At 45.9% G+C, this 25,020-nt stretch overlaps 1 protein-coding gene across 1 annotated transcript in view; it reads right to left on the reverse strand.

The window, feature by feature from the left end:
• The window catches only part of FER1L5 (fer-1 like family member 5), a 44,378-nt gene that overhangs the window by 14,933 nt on the left and 4,425 nt on the right, over positions 1-25,020 (reverse strand). Inside the window, exons 7-22 of the mRNA XM_040993349.1 lie at positions 24,168-24,296; positions 23,958-24,020; positions 23,697-23,747; positions 19,755-19,785; positions 18,466-18,581; positions 18,148-18,268; positions 17,690-17,742; positions 16,482-16,550; positions 13,077-13,120; positions 12,915-12,997; positions 12,740-12,831; positions 11,707-11,835; positions 8,734-8,911; positions 1,598-1,722; positions 801-901; positions 41-218 (exon numbers count right to left, since the gene is read on the reverse strand). Coding sequence (XP_040849283.1) covers positions 41-218; positions 801-901; positions 1,598-1,722; positions 8,734-8,911; positions 11,707-11,835; positions 12,740-12,831; positions 12,915-12,997; positions 13,077-13,120; positions 16,482-16,550; positions 17,690-17,742; positions 18,148-18,268; positions 18,466-18,581; positions 19,755-19,785; positions 23,697-23,747; positions 23,958-24,020; positions 24,168-24,296 — 1,563 coding nt within the window. The remainder of the gene's footprint in view (positions 1-40; positions 219-800; positions 902-1,597; positions 1,723-8,733; positions 8,912-11,706; positions 11,836-12,739; positions 12,832-12,914; positions 12,998-13,076; positions 13,121-16,481; positions 16,551-17,689; positions 17,743-18,147; positions 18,269-18,465; positions 18,582-19,754; positions 19,786-23,696; positions 23,748-23,957; positions 24,021-24,167; positions 24,297-25,020) is intronic.

Raw genomic sequence — 25,020 nt, forward strand, 5'->3', positions numbered from 1 at the left:
TAGCCCTGTACCTCAGCAGCCGCTATTGTCCAGCACACACCTCCGGGAGCACAGCATTGAGGCGGCGCAGCCAGCCCTCCCCTGTGGCCACCATGTTCCTGGGCTTGGCGTCCTTGGCCTTTTCAGCCACTTCCTGGAGGAGCAGGTTGCGGAGCTGCCACTTCTTCCTGTCCAGGTTGCTAGCTTTGGGCTCATCCGTCATGCAAGGCAGAGGACGCCTGGGGGCGAGACAGGGAGCAGGGGGCTGGACCCCTTATGCATCTCCCCATATCACAACTTCTGGACCGGCCGTGGCCAATGTGCCCTTCCTGGTCCCAAGATCCTGACCCAGGTGCCAATGGGCAGACTAGGGTGCCTCACTCCCCCGTAACTCCAAGCACCCTGCTCTACTGTGGGCCTGGTCCCAGGTTCTTCTCCAAGCCCCTCCTTCTGCTCAGTCTCTGCCATGTGCCCAAAGACTCCTTGGAGGAAAGTGTGTGTGCCATGAGATCCAGCCCATCCAGGGCTGGGGTGGGGGGCCAGGAGTGGCTGCCAGTGCATCCTACAGCCCCAGCCGAACCCTGAGGAGAGCTTCTTGGCAAGAATGAGCCACAAGGGAAACATGTGGACCCAGGGTCATTGTGGGTGCAGCTTGTATGAATGAAGGGAGAGGCTGGCTGGGTTGGGTCAGAGGTGAGGATAGGAGGGACTAGGTTAGAGGGGGAGGTCAGGGTTGTGGGAGGGGAAGAGGCTGTGGCTCTCCACCCACCAGCCCTGTTCTCCCTGGCTGTGGTTATGGTGGTGGGGGACCCCAGTCCTACTTGCAGTCTTCCACCAGCTCCCGCAGCAGCTTCCCCCACTGCTGGAGCAGAGCTGGGTCCTCTGGGTTCCGTATGGACTTCAGGGCGTCCAGATTGGCTTTCTAGAAAGAAAGTGTGCTGGCTTCAGCATGGCGTGTTCCTGAGATCTCCTTTGGGGTTCACTGGCTCACGATGTTTCCAGCCAGGCCCAGGGGAGCTTGCAGGAGTTTCCTGGTGATGATGGTCATCACTCACAAAGCTGCTAATGCACCCTTCCTATCTCCAACACAACAACAAGGTGGCAGGGAGAAGCCAGCATGGAGTGGGACCAGGAAGCAGGGGAGTCCTGACCACTGAGCTCCCATCAGCAGGCAATGAGAAAGCCATGTCTGAGATGAGCGTCCACTCCTCAACTGAGACCTAAGACCCTTTATGATCTGACTCTCCCCAGCTTCCCTGGCTTTAGCTCCAAATCACCTTCTATCACTCCTAATAGCTCACCATGGCTTGGCAAAATTGTTGCTTTCTTCCTCCCACCCCTCCCTACCAACTCCTACATGGTCTGCAAAACCCTGCTGCCATGCTACCTCCATCCCTCTCCCCTGCCCTCTCTGACCATGGTTCAGCTGCTTTGTACAGTAGCTATTGGTCCAGCCCTCTCCCAGAGAGTGAGGACAGGGCAGTGCTTATTCATTTCTGTGTTCCAAGCCTGCTGCTGCATTTGGCCCATGCCTCTCAGTGATGAGGATAAAGAAGTGAGCAGTGTGACTGGGTTTCCCTGCTGCCCACTCCCTGCCACCCACTCCTGTGCCACTCACCAGGCGGTTCCGAGTGATGTGGAGGAGGTTGAGGCAGTTCATGCGGAAGCCGATGTCCTCCCAGTTGGAGATGATGGCCACCACAGGCTTGGTGTTGTACCATGGTACATAATGGTACATGTTCCCTGAGACACAGACACACAGACTGTGGGCAGGATGGATCTGAGGCAGCCCTGGTGGGGCTCCTCTCCCTCAGGCCCCTAGCAGGACTGGCCCGGCTACTCCATTCCTCAAGGGTGCTTGCCTGCCAGCAATGCCAACAGGACCCCCCCATCAGCCAAGTGGCCTTGCTGTGCCCTTTGATGACCCTGGCTGACTTCTGATGGGCATGAACAGCACATCACTTTTAAGAATCTTGGGCTCATGGATGGGAGAATCCAGGTTTGAGGTGCCACAGGGTAGTGTGGTCAGCAGCAGGCACACAGGTGCAGGGCCCCATGGCATGAATCCCAGGTTGGTTCCCCAGGGGTGGAGGTGGGATGGCCTATCTCCACACTGGAGAGGAGGAGTAGGCTTCTGGAAGGGGCAGATGCCAGGGGTGAGCCCAGGAGGAGCTGCCCATGCAGAGAGCTGGCAAAGCAGCTGATGTGATGGGCTGGGTCCCTAGCAGTGTTTCTGTTATAAGGGAGGAGGTACATCTCTGAGGGCATATATCTGTCTTTGGTAACTGTAGGGGTACATGTCTCAGGCTGCTTGAGGTGGGCAGTCTAACAGTAGTGTCCCTCTGTATGTCACAGTCCTAAGCCTCCGGTGCTTGCAGAATGGGGCCTCTTTAGGGACCAGAGTCCCTGTAAATGTAATTAGTTCAGACAAGGACCCGGTGACTAGAGAGCCCCTAATCCAATCTGACTGATGCTTTCATAAGAAGGGAGGCAGACAGGGAAAGATGACAGCCATGCCAAGACAAACGACATGGGGACAGCGCCACAGGAAGATGGACGCAGCAACTGAAGTGGGGCAGCTAGAATGTAAGCAGCAACGTGCAGTGCTGGCCACTGCCGGAAGCAAGGAGGGCACCACGGGGCTAACTCTCCCTCTGGGGCCTTGGAAGGAATCAATACTGCCTGCCAGGGGGTGACACTTCCACCCTCCAGACTGTTTGTTCTGGAGAGAAGAAATTTCTGTTGCTTTATAGAGTACAAGGCTAGAGCTGGTGTTGGTGGCTCAGCAAGTTAAGCTCCCTATCACAATGCCAACATCCCATATAGATGATGGTTCAAGTCCCACCCAACCAGCTAATGTGCCTGGGAAAGCAGTAAAAGGTTGCCTCCAATTGCTTGGGACACTGCTGTCCAGATGGGAATTCTGGATGGAGTTTCTGGCTCCTGTCTTTGGCCTAGCCCAGCCTGGAATGGAAATGAATGGAGGAAGATCTCTCATTGTGCTGGGCCTGAGACAAATATTAAAAACAAAACAAAACAAAACAAAACAAAACAAAAAAACTGGGATACAGTCTGTGCTAAGTAGAACACTTATCTAAACTCTTTAATGAGAAGATATGGAAGAAATTATAGCCACTCCCAAAACACACACACACACATACACACAAAGAATAACAACAAAAAATTATAGCCCAGAAAGATGACAAGATGAGTAAAATTGGAAGCAAGATTTATAATCACAATGAGCACAATAAGAGGATCCGTAAGAGATAACAGAATAGTCCAGAAGGAGTTAGAAGACATAAGAACAGGAGGGGTGTGGGCTGTCCCACATCCTCAGGTACTGATGTGGTTAGGCTGCTGGGAGTGACCCTGTCCCTCCATCCTCCAGATACAGGAAGAATAGAAAGCAAGATTGGAAGCAGTTGTCTCATCCATTTTCTCCCATTCCTTGACCCTTCCCACCCTAACTGGTGGTCCACATGGGCATGCATCCTTCTCAACTTTGTAAACATCACCAAAAATAAAATCTATTATGAAGAAAAGACCATAAGATAATAACAGTGAGGGGGAAAAAGTAGGTAAGGGCAGAGTTTGACACAATAATGAAGATACCTTGAGACATCCACGTCTCAGGTTGGAGTGCCTGGGTTTGGACTGATGCTCTGCTTCTAATTCTGGGAAGACAGAAGATGGCCCAAGTACTGATGAACTTTTCACTCATGATCTGGATTAGAGTTCCTAGCTCTTGATTTTGGCCTGGCCCACTCTAAGCTCTTGCGGTCATTTTGGGGATTGAACCAACTTGCAGAAACTCTTACTTCGTCAGTCTTTCATTACATAAAAGTCAAAATTAAGAAAGAAGAAGAGATAACTTTTAAAGAGAAAATATTCTAGAATTTCCCAGAATTGCTGAAAGACACATGTCAAACCCCTGTTTAGCACTGGAATGATCAGCAGATGGAGAGCAACAAGTTGGGTTTCTCAGGAGGAGCATGGGATTCCAGGCGGCAATTTTCCTGTTTTACTTCTGGACAGCTTACAAAAGCAACAAGGACTAGGAAAGCAACTCCATTTTCAGCAAACAAGGAGACAGACCTAATCTGCAGACTCCAAATATACACGAGGAGTGCCAAAACCAACTCCGAAGGTCACGGGAGCACTGAGGGGTGAGGAAGCCAACTGAGGAGTCGGCAGTGAGAGGCCAGTCCAAGCACAGCCCGATGGGAGCAGCCACACCAAGTGCCAGCAAAAACACTCCCGGAAGGAACTTGAGGTGCCCAGGAGGGAAGTGAGCGCGCAGAACTCAGAAAACAAGTAGAAAGAAAAATAATCAGAGGAGGGAAGGCAACATTAAGAAGCCCGGGGAAGACTGGGTCCTGAATACAACTCAATGAATCACATAGAAATAGGAACCAAAGTAAGAAACACAACCGAAGTGAAATGGAAAGAGTCAAAAATGATCCAGGCAAAATACAGCAGATACAGCAGAAAACCAAAGAATGCTAAACCCATAAATGAAGCAAGTATGTGATAAACAGAATAAGGAACACAGAACTTCAGAAAGTTCACGTGCCAAGGGTAGCCTTTAAACAAATGATGCCCACACAGCTGACTAGGCACAAGCAAATTATTTCAAAATGAAGCATTGAGCTATGCCTAAATGTCAGTACTAAAACTACAAAAACTTTAGAAGAAAGTAATAGGAGGGTTTGGTGTTATGGCATGGTGGGCTAAGCCACAGATTACAGTGCCAGCATTCTTATCAGGGTACCAGTTCAAGGTCTAGCTACTCTGCTTTCAATCCAAGCTCCTGTTGATGTGCCTAGGAAGGCAATGGAGATGGCTCAGATACTTGAGCTGCTGTCAACCATGTGCGAGACCAGGATGGAGTTCCTGGATCTTGGCTTTGTCCTGACTGTTGTGACCACTTGGAGAGTGAATCAAAGGGCAGAAGATCTTCCTCTCTGTCTCTCCTCCTCTCGGTACAGCTGACTTTCCAATAAAAATAAACAAATCTTAAAAAAAAAATTAAAAGGCCATCTGTCTCTGTCATTATAACCCTGAAGGTCAAATAAATTGTTTGCTTGTTTTTTTAAAAAAAGATTTTATTTATTTTTATTGCAAAGTCAGATATACAGAGAGGAGGAGAGACAGAGAAGATCCTCCATCTGATGATTTATTCCCCAAGTGAGCCACAGTGGCTCGTGCTGTGCTAATCTGAAGCCAGGAGCCAGGAACCTCCTCCAGGTCTCCCACACGGGTGCAGGGTCCCAAAGTTTTGGGCCATCTTGGACTGCTTTCCCAGGCCACAAGCAGGGAGCTGGATGGGAAGTGGAGCAGCTAGGATTAGAACTGGCGCCCATATGGGATCCAGGTGTGCCCAAGGTAAGGACTTAAACCACTATGCTATCGTGCCAGGCCCAATAGTTTTCTTTTTTAAATAAAAGAAGATATATGAATGGTCAATACCCATGTGAATGTTTGCTGTCATTGATGACTAGAAAAAGTCAAATTCAAATTACAACTAGGAACAACTAGAGACCTACTAGAATGACTTATACGAAAAAGACTGTCCCTGCCAAAAGTTGGCAAGGATGTAGAATAGGTGGAAATCTCAAACAGTGCAATATAGCATATAAAATAGTATATCTTCTTTGCAAACATGTTAGGCGTTTTCTCACAAAATTCAAATTTTGTCCTTAAGTATTTACCCAAGAGAAATGCACGCAGGTTTTTCACAAAAATGATGTGTACAAGAATGTTCATAGCAGCTTTATTTATTTAAGAGAGAGAATCTCCCATCTACGGATTCATTTATAATATTCTGGGGCTGGTACAGTCTCATAGCAAGCTGATTCTCTGCCTATGGCTTTGGCATCCAATATAGGTGCCAGTTTGAGTCCTAGCTGCCCCACTTCCTGATCCAGCTCTCTGCTAATGGTTTGGGAAAGCAGTGAAGGCTGGCTCAAGGCCTTAGGTGTTTACATTCACATGGGAGACACAGAAGAAACCCTTGGCTCTCAGCTTTGAACCGACCTAGCCCTGGCTGTTGCAGCCATCTGGAGAGTGATCCAGTGGATAGAAGGACTCTCTGTCCCTCTCTTTCTCTCTGTAACTCTTTCAAGTAAAAATAAATACATCTTTTAAAAATATGCAGTATTCCAGGCCCAGCATGATGGCTCAATGGCTTAATGCTCACCATTAAAGCACCAGTGTCCCATTTGGGTGCCTATTCATGTCCTGATTGCTCCACTTCCCATTCAGTTCCCTGCCTATGGCCTGGAAAGCAGTAGAGGATGGATCAAAGCCTTGGGACCTTGTAACTGCATGGGAGACCCAGAGATTCCTGGTTCCTAGTTCTTGGCTATGGATTAGTTCAGTCTGGCCATCGTGGCTACTTGGGGAGTGAACCAGTGTACAGAAGATGTTTCTCTCCTTCTTGCTGTAAATCTACCCTTCCAATGAAAATGAATAAATCTTAAAAAAAACACCCTACTATATTCCAAAACTTGAATCAACCCATATGTCCATGAACAGGTGAATGGAATAATTTTTTTTTATTTGCTGGAATGTTAATAAAATAAATAAAGAAGGAAAGAGAATCTGACCTATGTAGTAACACAGATGAATTTCTTCAACATTACACTGAAAAAAAAAAAAGCCAGAGAGAACATTACCTTCATAGAAAGTTGTAGCCAAGGAAACCAAATCTATGAAGACAACAATCATGATGAATGTCCCAGGGACTGAAAGAGCTGACTGAAAAGAGGCACATATGAATTTTCTGCAAAATAGAAATTTTTAACAAAACTTCTCAATTTGTACACTTTAAATTGGTGCATTTAATTGCCACTAAAAGAATGAAAAGACAAGCTACAAACTCACAGAAGATGTCTACAGCACATTTGTCTGGCAAAAGATGTACTGTACAGATCAATAAAAATGCTAGGACCAAGTGGAAAAAACGAACAAAAGAAACAGTTAGGCTTTTTACAGATAAAGAAGAACAAGTGTCCATAGACCTATGAAGATGCTCAACTTTCAACTCTCACTACATCCATCACATTTGTCAGCACCAAGTGCTGGTGAGAATGTGGAGTAATAAGAATTCTCACAGCAGGATGATGAGAGCGTAATTTGGTATAATCTTGCATTTACGCCCAGGAGACATGTATACTAACAACAAAAAAAATAATCTAAATAGCTGCACATGTAATTTGTCATGTAATCATACAGTTGAATTTATAAAGAAATGAAAATAAAAAGCAGCCACACATACCCATATAAAATTTTGGCATTGAACAAAAGATGCAAGGATGTGAAACAGATGAATACAGTCTGGAAATGAACAACAATGTGCCGTTTAGGATTCCATATGGTGGTGATTAAAAATTAAGAAGAAAAGCAAAGGATGATTTAACATAAGAGTCAGGGTCATGGTTATCTCTTAGGTGAATAGATCTAGGAAGAAAAAACAATTATCTTTATTTCAAGCTGGGTGGGTAAGTTAAAAGGTACTCATGTTAGTCCTTAAATTGTACAATACATTTTATATACCTTTCTTATCTGATTTGAAAGTCAGAGAGACAGAGAAAGAAACAGACACACAGACTGAGAACACTTCCATGTGGTGTACTCCTCAGATGCCCACAACAGTGTTGGGGGGTGGGGCGGGAGTCCAAAGCCTGGAGCTGGACACTAAACCCAGGTCTCATATACAGATAACAGGCATCCGGTGACTTGAGTCATGACTGCTGCATCCTGGGGTTTGCATGGACAGGAAGCAGGAGTCAGCATCCAGCTGGGACTCAAATCCAGGTACTCTGCTATGGGACATAGGGGCATTAACCACCAGGCTAAACACTTGCTCCTTAGATACATTTCATATACAGACTTCTTAAAATAAAAAAACAAGCAGAACATTATGCTAAATAAAATTAGCTAGTCAGAAAAACTGTATGATGTATACAAAATACCCAGAAAAGGGAAAATTCATAGAGACAGAAAGCTGATGAAAAATGACAAAGTATGGTTCTCTGGGACAAGGAAGCTGGGAGAGAATTGGGGAGCAATTACCAAAGGGTACAGGATTTTTCCAGGGGATGAGGAATTTATTCTAGGATTGGGACTGTGGTGGTTGTATAATTCAATGCTAAGAACTGTAGTTGGACACTTCAGATAGCACAATTATATGATATGCTAATTGTATCTCAACAAAGACTTTATTTAAAACAAAAGTGGAAAAGTGGAATACCTAGAAAGGCTTTCAATAGTGAGACTGGCAGAGTTAGCAGGGAGATGGTGTTACTTGGTAACAGCAGCTCTTGAATTTCAGCATGTACCTGAATCACCTGGCCCACTCCACTTAGCCAGCCTAATTAAATGGTTGGATGGATGGATGAGTGGATTAGTAGATAAAAGGGTGGATGGAAAGGCAGTGGACAGTAATTGGAGGGATAAATCTATTGGTGGGTGTTGCGTATAGCTGGGAGGAGGGTCAGAGTAGTGGGTGAGAAGATGGGGTTGGGAAATGGCAGTGTGAAAAGATTTATTACCGAAAGCCTTGAAGTCAAGACCTGGTTCCAGCTCCTGGCTGGGTAGTGGCTGTGATGCCACTTTCATGAACTGACTTGCCTTCCCGTGTGAAAAGTGGGTACATGATTCCCACAAATGTTCCCTACGCACGCCCTTGAAGGAGCCCAGCACACAGCATGCAATGGCAGTACTCTATGATTGGGCTTTGACAATTACCATCATATATCACAGGGCTGTACTGTGTGGTTGAAACCAGAGGCTTGTAATTCATGTCCGTCTTGCTCCCGTAGTGGCCGATGCTGACTTCGAACTGGACCAGGTCCTTAAAGTTGGGCATCATGGTACAGGACAGGAAGATGACGCACAGCCCATATCTTAGGCGGTTCTGGTGCCTCTACAATGATAAACCCCCAACACCCTCAGGACATAAGCCAAGGGATGAACAGATTCAGACAGGGGTGCTGGGGGTGTGGGTGGTAATATTGTTCATGGTATAGAGCAAGGAGGAAAAGCGCAGTTATTTCCCAAAACTATAGTGCTTGTCTCCAGGGCAAACTAGACCTCAATGCCTTCTGAAAATCCACATGGCTGGCCACAGCATCTCCTCCCAGCATCTCCATCACCTGGTCCACTCCACTCAGCCAGCCCACTTCTTTTTAAACTTAGGTAGCAGATGAACTGTCAATTAAATGGCTCCTCCCCCAGGGTGTAGTTCCCCTCACCTGGGACCTCTGGGTAGTATCATGCAACCACGCCCCTTTCCAGGCCCAGGAAAAGTCTGGCACCAGGGAGGGGTACTCATTCTACCTGTGGACACAGGATGGAAACATCTCCCATTCTCCCACCTTCCCCTCCCAGCCCACTCTATCCCTCAACATGGAGCACTTGTGTCTTTGAGTTCTCCACCTTTTAGATAACATTAAAAAAAAAAAAAAATCAGGTAATGGAGTCATGTCCCTGGCCAGCTGGGCTCTGACTTGGACTACTGCATCCCCATCCTGATTTCAGGTATTGTGCCTTATTTTTCTCAACTTCCTTCTCAGAGAAGATAGTTGGGCAGGGGTGTGTCTAGCTAAGGACACAGACCCCCCCCCCCACCGGCACACACACACACCTGTTCCTACTGGCTCATCTCTGCAAGTTCCCCACATCCCCCCTCAATAGTTGAATCTTTTTACTTCCCACCCCAGCTGCCAACTATCCCGCTCACACGTCTGTTCCCACCTTGCCTTCCATCTGCCCTGAGCCTCAACCTATTATATCAGTCTCTCTGTTTCTTTTGCCATCCTCCGCCCTGTTCCTCAGTTTACCCTTCTGTTCATTTAGCTTAGGCCGCCCCCATCTTAAGAACCCACCCCCTTCTCCCACTTGAAGTCCCCTTTAGCTGCCACCTGTTGTCTCCCCTTCCATGTTTTCAGACAAGGTCTTTAAAGATTGCCTCCTTCAATGTCTTAGCCTTTCTCTCTGTCCCCTTCATAATCACTGATTAGCCCTTAATGCAACTCTCTCCTCCTCAGCCTGCCTCTTAGGCCACACTGTCCTCATGGGCTCTCTCCTTAGCTCCCTTCTCCTCGCACTCCACTGATTCCCTGAGAACTTTCTACCATGGGTCACAGGTTCAAATCTAATGGCCTTTTGGATCTCCCACATGGGATGAAAGAGGCCCATACCCTGCCTTGCAGGATCCAAGGTCATCAAGAACGACAACCAGGAGCACTGAGCGGTCTGCAGAAACAAAACAGTAAACTTCCTTCGGGACTAGGGAGAGGAGCTTTCTCTGGTCCTTGCCCGGTGCCAACTTTGGGTCCCCACCCTCTCTCGTAATGACCAGCAGGATCGCTCCAGAAACCCCCCAAAACAAACTAACAAACAAACAAACAAACAAAAAACACCCTAGAATAGATAGAGAACAGCAAGGAAAGCTTAGAAACAAGAAACGGGCAGTGAGGATGCACTTATAACTCACTGGGTGGGACACAAAGATTAGTTACTCCTCACTAGGGCATTGAAGATTTCTCTGCACACCCCTCCTAAAACTGTTCACCTAAACTGTTGACATATGTCTTGTTAGAGATAGAGTTAGACTACCCGAAAAACAGCCAGGTTCTGCAAAATCATGCTTCAACGCTATAAACTGCTAAATATTAAAATTAAAATAAACATGAGACAGATGAACAATAATCTATAGCCATTTTAAGGTGTATAGAACCCAGTTGTATATAAACTAATACTTGTAATGTCAATGTAGAAGTCATAGGATGTGGTTCAGAACTTGCACTCTTTTTTTTTCTCTCTCTCTTTCTCTTTGAACATGCTGGTTACACAATACCATGTCAACTAATTCCATTACATTATAAATTGTTACTGATGTAATGTCGGGGCTTTTAATTGATTGGGATGATACTCTGTTGGCTCTACCTTCAGACCAGAGATGGTCTCCCCAAGAAACTGTTGAACTTATCTGGACAATAAGATGCTGGACTCTATGCTTTGTAGATGCTTGCAAGGAAAGAATCTCAACTGAATTTGACCTGTGGTAATGCAACAAGAATCCACCATGGGTGGGGGCGGGTTATGGGGAGGGGAGGGAGAAATCCCAGTGCCTATAAAACTGTGTCACATAAAGCAATGTAATCAATAAAAAAAAAAATCTAATAGCCTGAGGGCTGGTCTATGTGGAAGTCTCATGAGTGTGGGTTGGAGATAGGATTTAGCACCCGGCATACACACACCTGCTCCTCTATCAGGGAGCCAGCCCATCATGGCACATGCTATCACTGACTACGACGATACCAAACACAGAAAGTGGACCTCTGCTTTGGGGAGGCAGCCTCCCTTTCCATGTCCTACAGGGGACCAGCTGTGACCCTCTGTTCCCTCAGGGGACTCAGGAGCCTGCCCCTACAGTTCTCTTCCATGGAGACTCTTGAGTGGGGGACCATGATTTACTTTCTGCCATTACACTGTTAGGACTGCTCCTCTTGCCGCTGCCTGCCTCAAAGCTCTTCCAATCACTTCAGAAAGAACTCCACAATCCTTAGATTATTTTACAGAGCCCAAAGCCCCAAGCTACTAGGTCACAAGCAAATGCCACCATTAAAAAACAGAACACCTGATGCCATCAGAAACTGGGGCCACAAGCAGGTAAAGGTCTTTGTTTTTCCTGGGCACTCCCTTTCCCATGGTTACCTCTATTTTGGCAACTTCCCGGGAGATATCCTTTATCCAAAACTCTTGCTGGGACTTGATTTTCGTTATTAACTCCAGGAAGATTCGTCCTCTATAATCTAAGCCATCCTTAACAGAGTCGGGTACACACTAGTGCCAACAGAAAGGACAATAGAGAGAACCAGCTGAGGGTAAAAAAAAGCAAGCTACCCCAACCCCTCCCAATTCTGCCACCCCACTCCCAAGTCCTGCAGCCACGACGAGGTTGTGCCCTAAAACTGCTTGCCAAAGATCTCTTTCCGGAGAATTCCAGATACCTGAGTGTCAGGAAACCTCTGAGCTCTAATCCTGTCTTCTGCTTCTTCCGCACCCACTGCTCTCCTTGAGGCATTCTACCTTAAGCCAACTTGCAGGATCTGTTTCAAGTTGTCATGGGATCTGTGACAACCACAAAATTTGGGCTCCCAAACTGGCGAATCAGAGCATGCCCCGCCTCCTAGGCAAAAGTGATTGGCCAAGAGGAGCAAACATAACCTGAAGGAGCCAATTAAAACGCTTCCCGGGCTTTGAGGGGCTCAGGTACTCAGCCCAGAGACCCACAGCATGTGTGAGAGCAGGAGGACACAATGACGGGAGAAAAAACCAGGTAAGAAGCGGAATGAGACTCATCCTCACTCAGAATCTTTCCTTGCCTCTGTAAGCTTTCGTTTAACCCAATTAAATCTCTGGCGTTTATAACTGGTCTTAAATATCCTGGCCTATTCTACATTTTCCTGTGCTTTGCATGTCCTTTTCATCTGTTGCAGGTCTTACCTGGAGTCTCATTTCAATGTCCCTCCCTAAGCAACCACGTAAAGCACACCACCTATTCCTGTACTGTGTATATACGTGGCTGCTTATGCACAGAATTCCCATCCTCTACTGGGGTGCAGTGGGCAGAGCCCTGGCGGCTCCCCTCATCCCTTCCGGGAGACAGCCAGAGCCTGTGCTTAACACAGAGTGGGTTTTACCTCCACCATCATACCATCACCTAGAGCTGACATGAGAAGCTTACCCCTTCTTCCTGGTTCCTGAAGGCAGCCTTTTTCCCCCCATGAAGAATCAGGAAGCTGGGGCCAAAGCAGGGTAGGAAGCCAGAATACATTCCTAGAAGGAAAGGAGTAAGAGGGGTGGAGCAGAGGTGGGAAGAAGTGTGTATTTGGGGTGGGTAGGGGCAGGGCTTTGCTTGCCTTCTATCTCTTCCCCTGTGGAGGAGATCTGATTGAGGGGCAAGCTCGCAGTCCCAATCTCATCATGGCAATCATATCTGGAGCTGGAGAGAAGCACTCTGAGGCTGAGGCCCTCATTGTCACTTCCCCTCCCATCACTTCCGTCTGTGCCCAGGGGCTCACCAATCCAAGACTCTGAACTTGATGTAGCTGGAGAGACAGGGCAGCTGCAACGGGGAATGTGAGAGGAACAGTGAGAGCATACTGGGATGTCTGACCTCCATGGAGATTCTGAGTGGATGGGAAGGAAGTCTTGAGTCTGGACTTGAGGTCTGGACTCAGATACCGAAGAGTCATTTACTCACAGACAAACTGGATTTACCACCCAGCTCACTCCTGTGCTTCCCCCTAACTCCCTATGTACTTGGGTTCCTTGAAAGGTCTTGGGAAGGGTCTGGGACTTGTCATATGATTCTTTTGTATTCTTGTTCTTTTCTTTGTTCAAAATGATTATTTATCAGTTTATTTATGACAGAGAGAGAAAGAGAGAGAGGGCCCAGCGGCATGGCCTAGTGTCTAAAAGTCCTCGCCTTGAACACGCACTGGTATCCCATATGGGTGCCAGTTCTAATCCTGGCAGCTCCACTTCCCATCCAGCTCCCTGCTTGTGTCCTGGGAAAGCAGTTGAGAACGGCCCAGTGCTTTGGGATCCTGCACCCGTGTGGGACACCTGGAGGAAGTTCCTGGTTCCTGGCTTCGGATTGGCACAGAACCGGCTATTGTACTTACTTGGGGAGTGAATCATCAGACGGAATATATGCCTCTCTGTCTCTCCTCCTCCTTTCTGTATATCTGACTTTGTAATAAAAATTAAAAAGAGAGAGAGAGAGAGAGAGAGAGAGAGAGAGAGAGAGAACAGAGAGCTCCTCCATCCAATGGTTCACTCTTCAAATACCTGCAATGGCCAGGTCTGGGTCAGGCTGCCATCAAGTAGGTGGCGGGAACTCAAAACCTTGGACCATCATCCCCTACCTTCCCAGGATGTGCATTAGCAAGAAGTTGGGTCAGCATTAGCACAGTAGCTGAGATTCCATGTGGCAGGCTGAGAGGGGATGTGGATGTCCCAAGTGGTGGCTTAACCCTGTATTCTTGTTTCTTAAAATGGTCGCCTAGTTGCCTAAACTTCAGTACCTGGGAGGTCTGAGTGCACAGTAACTGTGGATTTAACCATGATTAACACTCTGGCACAGTCCTTCGCAAACCATCTCATGGTAAGGTCATGAGCCTAGATTGCCTACATCTTACCTGGTGGTCAACTCTTTAGGCAGAAGGACACTGGTCTCCTTGAGGGGTGAAGAACAATATTTCTAGCTGCCACTCAAGGTCAGTATCTGCTGTCCATCCATGCGAGGTGTGCAATCTTCCCACACCAGCAGATGAAACCTCCCAACACACCAGTGAGGTACTGTAGTTATTCTGATGAAAAAACTAAGGGCCAGGGAGGCCGAATTCCTGAGGTCCTCATGCAGGAGCTGAGGCTTCAGAGGAAGGGCAGCCATTGTGCCTTTATACAGATGCCGGGGTGGAGGTTGCACTGTGGCATGGTGGATTAAGCTGGTCCCATAGCAGAGTGCTTGCAGTTCAGTCCTGTCTCTGCTTCTAATCCAGCTTCCAGCTAATCTGCTTGTGAGGCAGCAGTTGGTGGGTCAGGTGCTTAGGTTTCTGCCACCCATGTTGGATACCCACGTGGAGTCCCTAGCCCCTGGCTCCTGGCTCCTGACTTCAGCCTAGTCCAGCCCTGGTTGTTGTTGCCATTTGGGGAGTGAACCAGTGAAAGGAAACATACTTTTCCTCTCTCTCCCCACACCTCTGTGCCCCATACCTTTTTCTCTGCTTTTCAAATAAAATGAAGATACACTCATAAAACTTTTTTAAAAGTTCTCTTTCCTTCTTCCAGTTGTCCATCTTGACTTTTGTGTGCCATCTCTCTTGCCCAAGGCCATTGGATTAGCCATTGACACGGGATCATTTGTGGCAACACAACGCCCCAGACTTTGCTGCCCCTACAGCTGATCGCTACCATTTGTGTGGTCACTTTGCCTCTCCAGAAAGAGTCTCCCATCTTTGCTATGTTTTCAAGGGGTTGGTACCCACAGGGCTTGCATCCAGACAGCCTCTGCCCTGGAGACTGTGTTATGAGGACACAGCTGAGGGTTCAGGGGCGCTGAAAGGTGCTGGAAGTCTTGCCCAAGGATGAGGGAAGGTCTGACCTATGTATGCCATTGGTGCTGAGCTTGAGATGATAAACAGGAGGACTTCCCAATGTTCTCTAGCCAGGGAAAATGGGATTGACAAAGGTGAGGAATGGATTAGACCTCCTTTCTGAAATCTGCTTCTACTTTAAGAGTTTGTAAAATCATTCAAGGAGGTGGGCATTGTGAGGAATGACTGAAAATGATGACTCTCCAGGGGGCATGCTGGGGAAAGAAGCAAGGAAAGGAGTTTGAAAGAGGAAGGTTTAAAAAACAATGCATAAGAAAGTCCAATACTTTGGGTAGCCAAATCAATATTACACAAAGTTCTATGCACTCAGAGTTCAAATTCTCTCACAGAGGTGTTTACTCTTATTTTGCTTGCAGCTCTCAGAAGTCTGGCATGGAGTCAAAAGGCCATTAAGGCTTCAAGAAAACCATCATGCAATGGCAGCTGATGGATGCATGAGGAGGACTGAAAGGCTACAAACAGTCCAACTATAGAACCCCATAAAGAGCATCTTGGAGTCATTTAGTGTAGGAAGAGCAAGCCCTGAACCACCTATGGCTCCATATAACTATGTTCCCATCAGAGCTTTAAGACATCAGCAAAGAGCTATAATTATATTTGGGCATTTTGCCTGGAAGGTAAGAAAATGTATAATAATTTTAGAATGAATTTTTGAAATGGTTTTTGTTGTTTCATTTAAAAGGTTTTTAAAAATTATTACATCACTTTTTGGCCTTTAGCCAAGATCATGTATAAAAAAATTATTACATTTTCATTGTTTTTGAAAGGCAGAGAGAGATTGAGAGTGGGGAGGGGGGAGGGAGGGAGCAAGGGAGAGAGAGAGAGAGAGAGAGAGAGAGAGAAAGTCTTTCATCTGCTGGCTCACTACTCAGATGCTTGCAATAGCCAGTTCTAGGTCAAGCTGATGCCAGGAGCCCAGCCAGAACTCAAGCTGGGTATCCCATGCAGGTATCATGGTCCCAAGTACTTGGGCCATCACTTGCTACCTCTCAAAATGTGCATTAGTAAGAGGTTAAAATCAGGAGTACACCAACACTCCACCCAGGTATGCTGATTTAGCATGTGGGAGTCCCAACTGGCAGCTCAACAGCTGTGCCAAATATCTGCCCTTCTTATTATTTAATCTGGATGAAAGCTTACATTAAAATTCTCTGGAAAGATCAGTTGTATAACCCACTCACTTCTGAACACTGGACAAATAAAGTCATACACACACACACATACTCTCTCTCTCTCTCTCTCTCTCTCTCTCTCTCTCTCTCTCTCTCCATTTGGGGATAAGGCAGATGTGATAAGTAGCCATACCTGAATCTGAAAGGTCAGAATCTGGTTCCATATTGGGTTATCAGTGTGGTTCTGTACTTGTGTCCGGAGCTGGAAACATCCCAAGTCAGTATCCGTGCCAGTATCAGTGCCAGCCTGTCCCTCCCTCCCACCAGTGGTCTCTCCTCACCCATCCCTTCCTGTCTGGCCCACAGATGAATACTGCCTACAGCACAGACAGGGCCCTATCTTGGTCTAAAGACACTTAAATTACCATCTACACCTGTAGTCCTTTCTTTACTTAAAATTTATTGTTTGAGTACATACACATGGATTCTGCTAGATCAGTTTTAAGATTCCAACAGAAAAATGGGCTGGACCACAGCTGATGGCAGCACCACACCTCTTTGCAAATCATCAGTTGACTTAATGTTTAAATCTTGCCTGCCTTATTCTTAGCAATGATATCTGAGAAATCAAGTGTTCCTTTTTAAGGTAAACACACAACTATCAGCACTTCTGGGGGAAAAATGGATTTCATTTACTAGCTAAGAATTTCTCACCCAGCCCCCAGAGTGCCTCCACCTTGCACTGGGAAATAAATACTCAGTGTGGTGGTGATCTTAAATATGTATATGAGTTCTTTTTCATTCAAAAGGTGTTAATTCTCTTTCCCTTATGTTTGGGCTGGATTTAATGACCTGCTTCTGACAGAATGTGACAGAAATGATGGCTTGTGAACTGAGAAAAATCTGTTTAGCTTTAACTAGATACCCATTTCTACCCCAATTTTAACACCATGCCCTGGCCTGCACAAGACACCCATAAGCCCCCCTTAGGGAAATGCTACTCCATTTCCCCAAAGGTTCATGGAATGTCAGCGACTCTCTTGCCTGGGACTGTCACTTGACAGGTGAAGAAACTGAGGCCCAGGGGACATGGTGACCCTGTCAGTGCTATTCATTCATTATCGTTCTGCCTCATTCACTCATTCATTCCACCTCCATGCAGTCTCATCTTTGGTTCTTAATGGGCATCTCCTCCATGCAAGGCTCTCGACACCTTTGGCATGCAAAGTTTAACTAAGATATAGCCTTGTCCACAGAGTTCCAGGGCAGTGGTGCCACACTGCCTTTCAGAGCAGGCTGAGGTACGATTCTGGGGGTCCTGCCCACCAGCCCACTCTCCACCTCCACATGTCTTTTACTGGGTGCTAATTTCTCTAGATCTCAGACCCTAGCTGTACTTACCTTCTCCCCAATTATTTCCACTTCCAACACAGGACTCATTAAATGGTGTTTCTCTATGAACAGAAGTTATAAGACTTCAGTATTTTTTTTTTTTTAGAAGGAAAGGGAGAAGTGACAGAGTGACTTAAAAACCTCCCTGATCATTTAGTTTGGTACCCTCTGGGCAGATGTGTTTTTGGGTACACCCTGACGCTTCTGCATTTTCATTCACATAATGAGTAGGAGATTGGGGGCCACATAGGGAAGCTTGAATCTAGAATTGGCATCCAAGGCAGGTCAGCGACATTGGCACCCGGGGGTCAAGTTGTCCATTGAACCTTTGAGAAACAATTCTTGGTGGAGTTCAGTCTCATCCTGTCCACCCTCCCCAAGTCTTTAGTGTTCAACATACTGAGGAAGTTCCCTGAGGATCAGGGGAACCAAGGGGCTACTCCCTCCCTTGCCACCCTGACTGTAACTGAGTTGCAGGTCCTCCGCGCAGTAGATAAAGAACTGTAAGTAGGCTGCGTAGATGGGGACTCCTGTTGACTTGATGATTTGAATATCCTTTTCAGTCCCATACGTCAGCTTTTGATCTACCTGGGGAGACCAGAGTTGGACAGGGTCAGGGTCATGGGGAAGTTACAATCAAGGCCCTTAGTCTTTGCTTCCCCAACTCCCATGTGGTACAGGGGGAGGGGAAAAGTAGAAGTAGAGAAAAGTCTACTGTGGGACTCCAGAGGTGTCCCAAAGAAGCAGCCACAGTAGGACATAGTGGGGTGTGGGGGTAGCCTCACCAGAGCCTGGTCTCCCACACCCAGCACGCAGATGGTGACTTTCAGGTAGCCTCTCACGCCACTGATGGGTTTATTCGGCAGGCACAGGCCTAGCCATTTCCTTAGGAGTGTGTGACCTGGACAAGTAGAGGGACAGTGGAAGTCCCAACCCCAGTCTCCCTCTCCCTCTTCCCTGGAACCAGGCTTTGTTTCTTGGGGAGAAGGGAGAGGAAGCATATCTAGCATATCTTGTTCTCACCTTCATCCTCCCTGGTGACAGGGGAAATAGGAGTCTCTGCTACCATTAAGCAGTGACAGTGTGCTCACAAGTCTGCCAACTACAACCTCTAAAAAAGAGGGATCCCAGTTTTCAAACTGGATGCCTACTCTTATTCCTATCTGGAACCAAGATTTTTCCCAATCTGAAATCCAGATCTCAACCAGTTAGGTATGTTACTGCCATAGTAGAAACTTCTACACAAACGTCTGCCTCCCCATAGCAATCTCAAAAGAGAGAAAACCAGGAGAGAGTGTTGTGGTACAGCGAGTTTAAGCTGTGACTCAAAACTCCAGCATCTCATATTGGAATATCTGGTTCAAGTCCCAACTACTCCACCTTTCTTATCCAGCTTGTTACATGGGAAGCAGTGGATGATGGCCCAAGGAGGACTTCAGCTTCCATACAGCTATGTGGGAAACCTGGATGGTGTTCCTAGCTCTGGGCTTCAGCTTGGCTCAGTCCTGACTGTTGTAGGATTTTGGAGAATGAGCCAGTGAAAAATATCTCTCTTGAGCACTGGTTTGAATCCCAGCTACTCCACTTCTGATTCAGCTCCCTGCTAGTCTGCATGGGAAAGCAGCAGAAGATGGTCCCTAGGCTCAGGCTCCTGTACCCATATGGAAGACCTGGATGGGGCTTCAGGCCCTTGACTTTAGATAGGGCAGTCCCAAACATTGCAACCATTTGGGGAATGAACCAGTGGATGGAAGATCTCTCTCTGCCTCTCCCTCTCTCTCTGTACTTTGCCTTTCAAATAAATCAATACATTTTTTTTTTTAAAAAGGGGAGGATGTAAGGAGGAAAGGATAAAGAAATATAAACCAAGGCTTCAATAAAAAGTTAGCATCCTTCAGAGAAAGATGCAGTTATTAGAATATGATACCATTAAGTACAGTAAATTAGTTATCTTGTACAGAAAATAATTCACACCTGATACTTCCAAGCCCATATGTTGAGAATTTTGAGCTATGATAGTCCCTGACTAGGCTATTTTCAGAAGTCCCTCATATTCACAGCAACTGTTACTTACCTGGACAATGGTAAATAAACCCAATATCTGTCTGAAAATACAAGAATGGGATGAGGATTAGCTAGGATTGCCAGTTGACATTGTAAGACCAGTTTACCCATTGGCAATAATGGCTATTGGTGCTTGAATTTGTTCTATGACCTAACCCCTTTGGTTTTTACAAGCTAGAATGTATATCCACAAACACCATCACTCTATAGAAGACACTGAGTTTGGAGAAGTGTGCTGTGTTTTATAATTGCTGAGTGAAAAGATTCTTCATGTTATGCAGTGCTACCCAGCCTTGACCCTTCCCTACTTCTGGGTGGGTAAGGGTGTCCTTCATGCTTGTGGAAGAGGGTAGACAAGGTGGAGTTGGCAAAGAGAAATTTCCCTTTTCCCCTGGAATATGATTTCTGACAGAAACCTAGGGAATGTGATACAGGAGTCAAGACACTATCTGAAGGCCTGGCACAGTAGCCTCACAGCTAAAGTCCTCACCTTGCACATGCTGGAATCCCATATGGTTGCCGGTTCTAATCCCAGCAGCTCCATTTCCTATCCAGCTCCCTGCTTATGACCTGGGAAAGCAGTCGAGGATGGCCCAAAGCCTTGGGACCCTGAACCCCTGTAGGAGACCTGAAAGACGTTCCAGGCTCCTGGTTTTGGATTGGCGCAGCTCCAGATGTGCGCCACTTGGAGAGTAAATGGAAGATCTTCCTCTCTGTCTCTCTCTCTCTCCCTCTCTATATATCTGACTTTCCAATAAAAATAAATCTTAAAAAAAAGATACTATGTGCAGACCCAGGGCCACAAAGCAGTCTGGACTCCCATGTAAGGCACGTCTGAAATTTCCATAGATTGACCCCATATCCTGCATGTGGGCCTGCTATGAAACACAGTGGCCCCTTGAGTTATAGAAGCCTTCTTAGAACAACAGTTTTTAAGAGAAAAAAACTGATAAACTGGACTTGGTCAAATTCAAAATTTCTGCTCTTTTAAATATGCTACTGAAGTCAGGATTATAGCACAGTAATTTTAACCACCAATTGTGATGCCAGCTTCCCAGACTGAGCACCCATTCCAGTCCTGGCTGTTCCACATCCAATCCAGCTTCCCATTTCTGTGCCTGGGAAGGCAGCAGAAGCTGGCACAAGTATTTGGGACCCTGCTGCTCCTGTGGGGAACCAGGATGGAGCCCCTGGCTCCTGGCTTTAGCTTGACCCAGACCTATACTAGCCATTTGGGGAGTGAGCTAGCAGATGAAAGAGTTTCTATCTGTTTTTCAAATAAGTTTTTAAAATAATTTAAAAATAGGGCTTGGCGTGATAGTATAGTGGTTAAAGTCCTCGCCTTGAATGTGTTGAAATCCCATATGGGCTCCGGTTCTAATCCTGGTGGCCCTGATTGCCATTCAGCTCCCTGCCTGTGGCCTGGGAAAGCAATTGAGGATGGTCCAAAGCTTTGGAACCCTGCACTCATGTGGGAGACCTGGAAGAAGCTCCTGGTTCCTGGCTTCAGATTGGCTCAGCTCTGGCCATTGCAGCCACTTGGGGAGTGAACCATCGGATGGAAGATCTTCCTCTCTGCTTCCTCTCCTCGCCATATATCTGCCTTTCCAATAAAAATGAATCTTAAAAAAATTAAAAATAATAAACAAAACAGAGAGGACTAATTTTATCAGAAAGACCTAAAATGCATATTTAACCAACAGTAATGAATGGTCCTAATTTGTTTCCTGATTTGGAAAACATGTAAAAGAGATTTGTAGCATGGTTGGAGGCATGTGAGACTAAATATGTAATGCTATGTATAAATTATAAATGTTTTCAGATGTGATCACTGTGTTGTGGTTTAGAACCACATGCCTAATAAAATTTTCTTTCTAGAGATACATGCTGAAATGATTTTAAAAGGATGTGATGGTGCTCACTTTGGCAGCAGTGTGCTAAGACTGGAATAATACAAAGGTTTGCATGCCCCTTTGCAAAGATGTATGCAAATTTGTAAAGTCTTCTATATTTAAAAAATGCATACCATGGAAATTGGTTGATTATGCAAGATGCAGGTTAAAATATCCATACCCTGGATCCAGCGCAGTAGCTCGGTGGCTAAAGTCCTCGCCTTGCACATGCCAGGATCCAATATGGGCGCTGGTTCTAATCCCAGCAGCCCCACTTCCCAGCCAGCTAGCTCCCTGCTTGTGGCCTGGGAAAGCAGTCAAGGATGACCCAAGGCCTTGGGACCCCGCACCATGTGGAAGGCCAAGAAGAGCTCCTGGTTCCTGGCTTCAGATCGGCTCAGCTCTGGCTGTTGTGGCCACTTGGAAAGTGAGTCACTGGATGGAAGATCTTCCTCTCTGTCTCTCCTCCTCTCTATATATTTGACTTCCCAATAAAAATAAATAAATCTTAAAAATAAAAAAGGCATACATATTGTATGGTGAAGTGCCAGGATATACAGCTCTGGCTCACTGCTAGCAGTGCAGACCCCGGGTGATGACAGAAGCGGGTGGGTCTCTGTCACCTACATGGACGACCTGGACTGAGTTCCTGGCACCTGGCTCTATCACTAGCTCTTTCGGGTATCTGAGAAGTGAAGCAGTAAAGAGGAGCTCACTGTGAGACTGTCTATTTATCTCTCTGTCTCTTCAATGAGTTACCTGTTTGGTTTTTTTAACCTACTGATATCAAAATTATCTAGAATCTCAATGTCTTAAGCCTGAAGTACTGGGGGAAAGACAGGTCAACTTTCCATGTGATTATTCTAAGCAGTGGGAGAGAAATTTACTTCCGTTTATCTTAAATTTGCCTTTCCTTAGAGTGCCCTTTTTCACTGCTTGCAGATTTAGCCAATAAAAATGCAGAATGCCCACTGTAGTTCGAATTTCAGATAAACAATGACAATTTTTTTTAGTATACACATGTACCCTACAATGGTGAGCAGCCATGCAATTCTTGCAACATATTTACAATTATTATTAGCATTATCGGAGGCCATCATCTTGGACTGAGTCCCTGCCCGAGACCCCAGCATATCAGACTGAAAATCGAAGTGGAGTTCCAGTGCTAAGGTTTCACATCACAAAACTGAAATGAAATAGTAATGTGATATTTCAAGAAACCAGGAAGAGGAGAACCCAGTTTCCCAAACATATTGGTGTGTGACAATGAAGATCCTTTACTTTGATCCTCATCCTTTGGTCATTACAAAAGTAAGCTAGAGTGATCTGATGTTAATCAACCAGGTCCCTTTCTGTGATCTGCCTCCCTGTCTCTGCTGTACAAGTAATTTAGAAATGACCAATCTACTTTCTCAGTCTTGCTTCAATTACAAAATCAAATGATGTTTATCCTATCATCACACTTATTCTGTTTGTTCTGTTTTATGGAAAGAAGTGTTACCTGATTCTAGAATTACAAAATAAAGCCCAAAACCAGATCTTTATATTGTTGATTTTTTTCCCTTTTATAGATCTAAAAAGTATTATCTAAGATTCAGATATAACCAGGCATCCTGTGTTTAATCTAACAAGCTACCTTTCCTGATTTTCCTGGACTTGGAAAATATTAATGACTGTCATGACTGTGTAAACTCTACCTGTCTGTTAGCCTGTGGCTTTTCACTTGGTCATCAGAGGCACCCACTTTTCTCTGGCTTTCTTAGACATTTAAGTTGGCCTTTTGAATCTTCAGTTCTCATCCTGAAGATGGAGATCTAAACCCTGTCCACCAGATCATGAGTGTGGAGAATTCAACACAGCATCTAACACCTTCTTAAATGTTACATATTTACAATGACTCTGCCAGGTGGAGAGATACCCATTTTACAAATGAAGAATTTGCCTAAGTCACCCAGTTGGTAGGTGGATCTAAATCTGGATGTTTCCACATGAAAATCTGAAACTTTTCCCTAGACTCAGGCATGGAGCTATTCCATCAAGCCACCTGATACAGTGCTTACCTGGAACCTCCCAATCTCTGCATTGTATCTTATCACTGAAGAGTTCAACACCTGTAAGGGAGTTTGCAGAAAGATCTTTGTTGAATGAATGAAAGAGGAATCTGGCCTGATAGTGGGGAGAAGAAATGGTGGTGATGCTGCCTTGGGATCAGAAAGACAATATAAAGGGACCCTGGCTCTAAGGAAGTAAGCTGAGGGCTGAAATGCTTCCCAGTATTGAGGTGAGACAAGAAAATGGATCTATCGTGCAGGGTCCCTCACCTGGATTGAGATCATCTCATCAAAGAACTTTGAAGGAACCTCATAGAAATTCTGGAAGAAGATCTGAGGAAGAGAGAATTGGGGGAAGGTTGGAAGACGCTTTTCCTACCGCCCAACCCATGGACTCCAGTCAAGACATATTCCTGCCTGTCTACAGGGATACTCAACTTCTGGCAAGTGCATTTGTCCAATGTGCCCTGTTCAGCCCACCTCATTGAAGAAAGGGTTGTTTCCCATCTTGATCCGTGTGTTGTGCTGCTGACTTCCAATGATCACTTTCACCACAGGATTGATGTTGTTGCCCATGAGCTGTCGGGCTTCATACACCTTCACTCGAACCTACAGGAAGATCACAGTAGAGGACTGACCTTGGGCTCTCTTTCTCCAATTGGAATTCTCCTCTCATGAAAAAAAAAAAAAAAGTTTGGCTAAGAACCATTGTAGTTATCGTAAAGAGAGAATTCCCAGGAACAAGGATGGGAGGAGCTGGGTTCAGAGAGGGAAGCTTGATTCATCATTGTAAGGATCTGGGTTCGGGAGTGAGACAGTGTTTGGTACAATAGTTAAGGATGCCCATTTGGGACACCTACATCCCATATCTGAGTCTCTGAGCTTGAGTTCTAGCTCTGCTTTGTGTTCTAGCCTCTTGATAATACCCAAACTGGGAGATATCAAGTGAAGGCTCAAACATTTGAGTTCTTGCCACCCATGTGGGAGACCTGGATAGATTTCTACACTCTTGACTTCAGCCTAACCCTACCTCTGAGGAAATCAGTTAGCAGATGTAAAATTTCTGTCTGCCTGCCTGTCTCGTTCTGCCTTTCAAATAAAATAAATTTTAGAAAAAAATATAAGGAGCTGGATTTTGTGCTGAGGATGCTGGGGATTTATAAGCAGTTACAGGTCTCCATGAGAGCAACATCTCTGAAAGACCACCTTGATTAAAGAATTGGCAGGAGAGGGCTACTGGCATGGAGTTCAGGAGAGGTGATCCTGGGAAGCAAAAGTGGTGGCTCAGGCCAGGGAATGGAAGTGACAATGGAAAACTGGGAGCAATTGGATG

The sequence above is a fragment of the Ochotona curzoniae genome, unplaced genomic scaffold (genome assembly GCF_017591425.1).
Source record: "Ochotona curzoniae isolate NIBS_2020 unplaced genomic scaffold, NIBS_Ocur_1.0 contig_883, whole genome shotgun sequence".
Lineage (NCBI taxonomy): Eukaryota > Metazoa > Chordata > Mammalia > Lagomorpha > Ochotonidae > Ochotona > Ochotona curzoniae.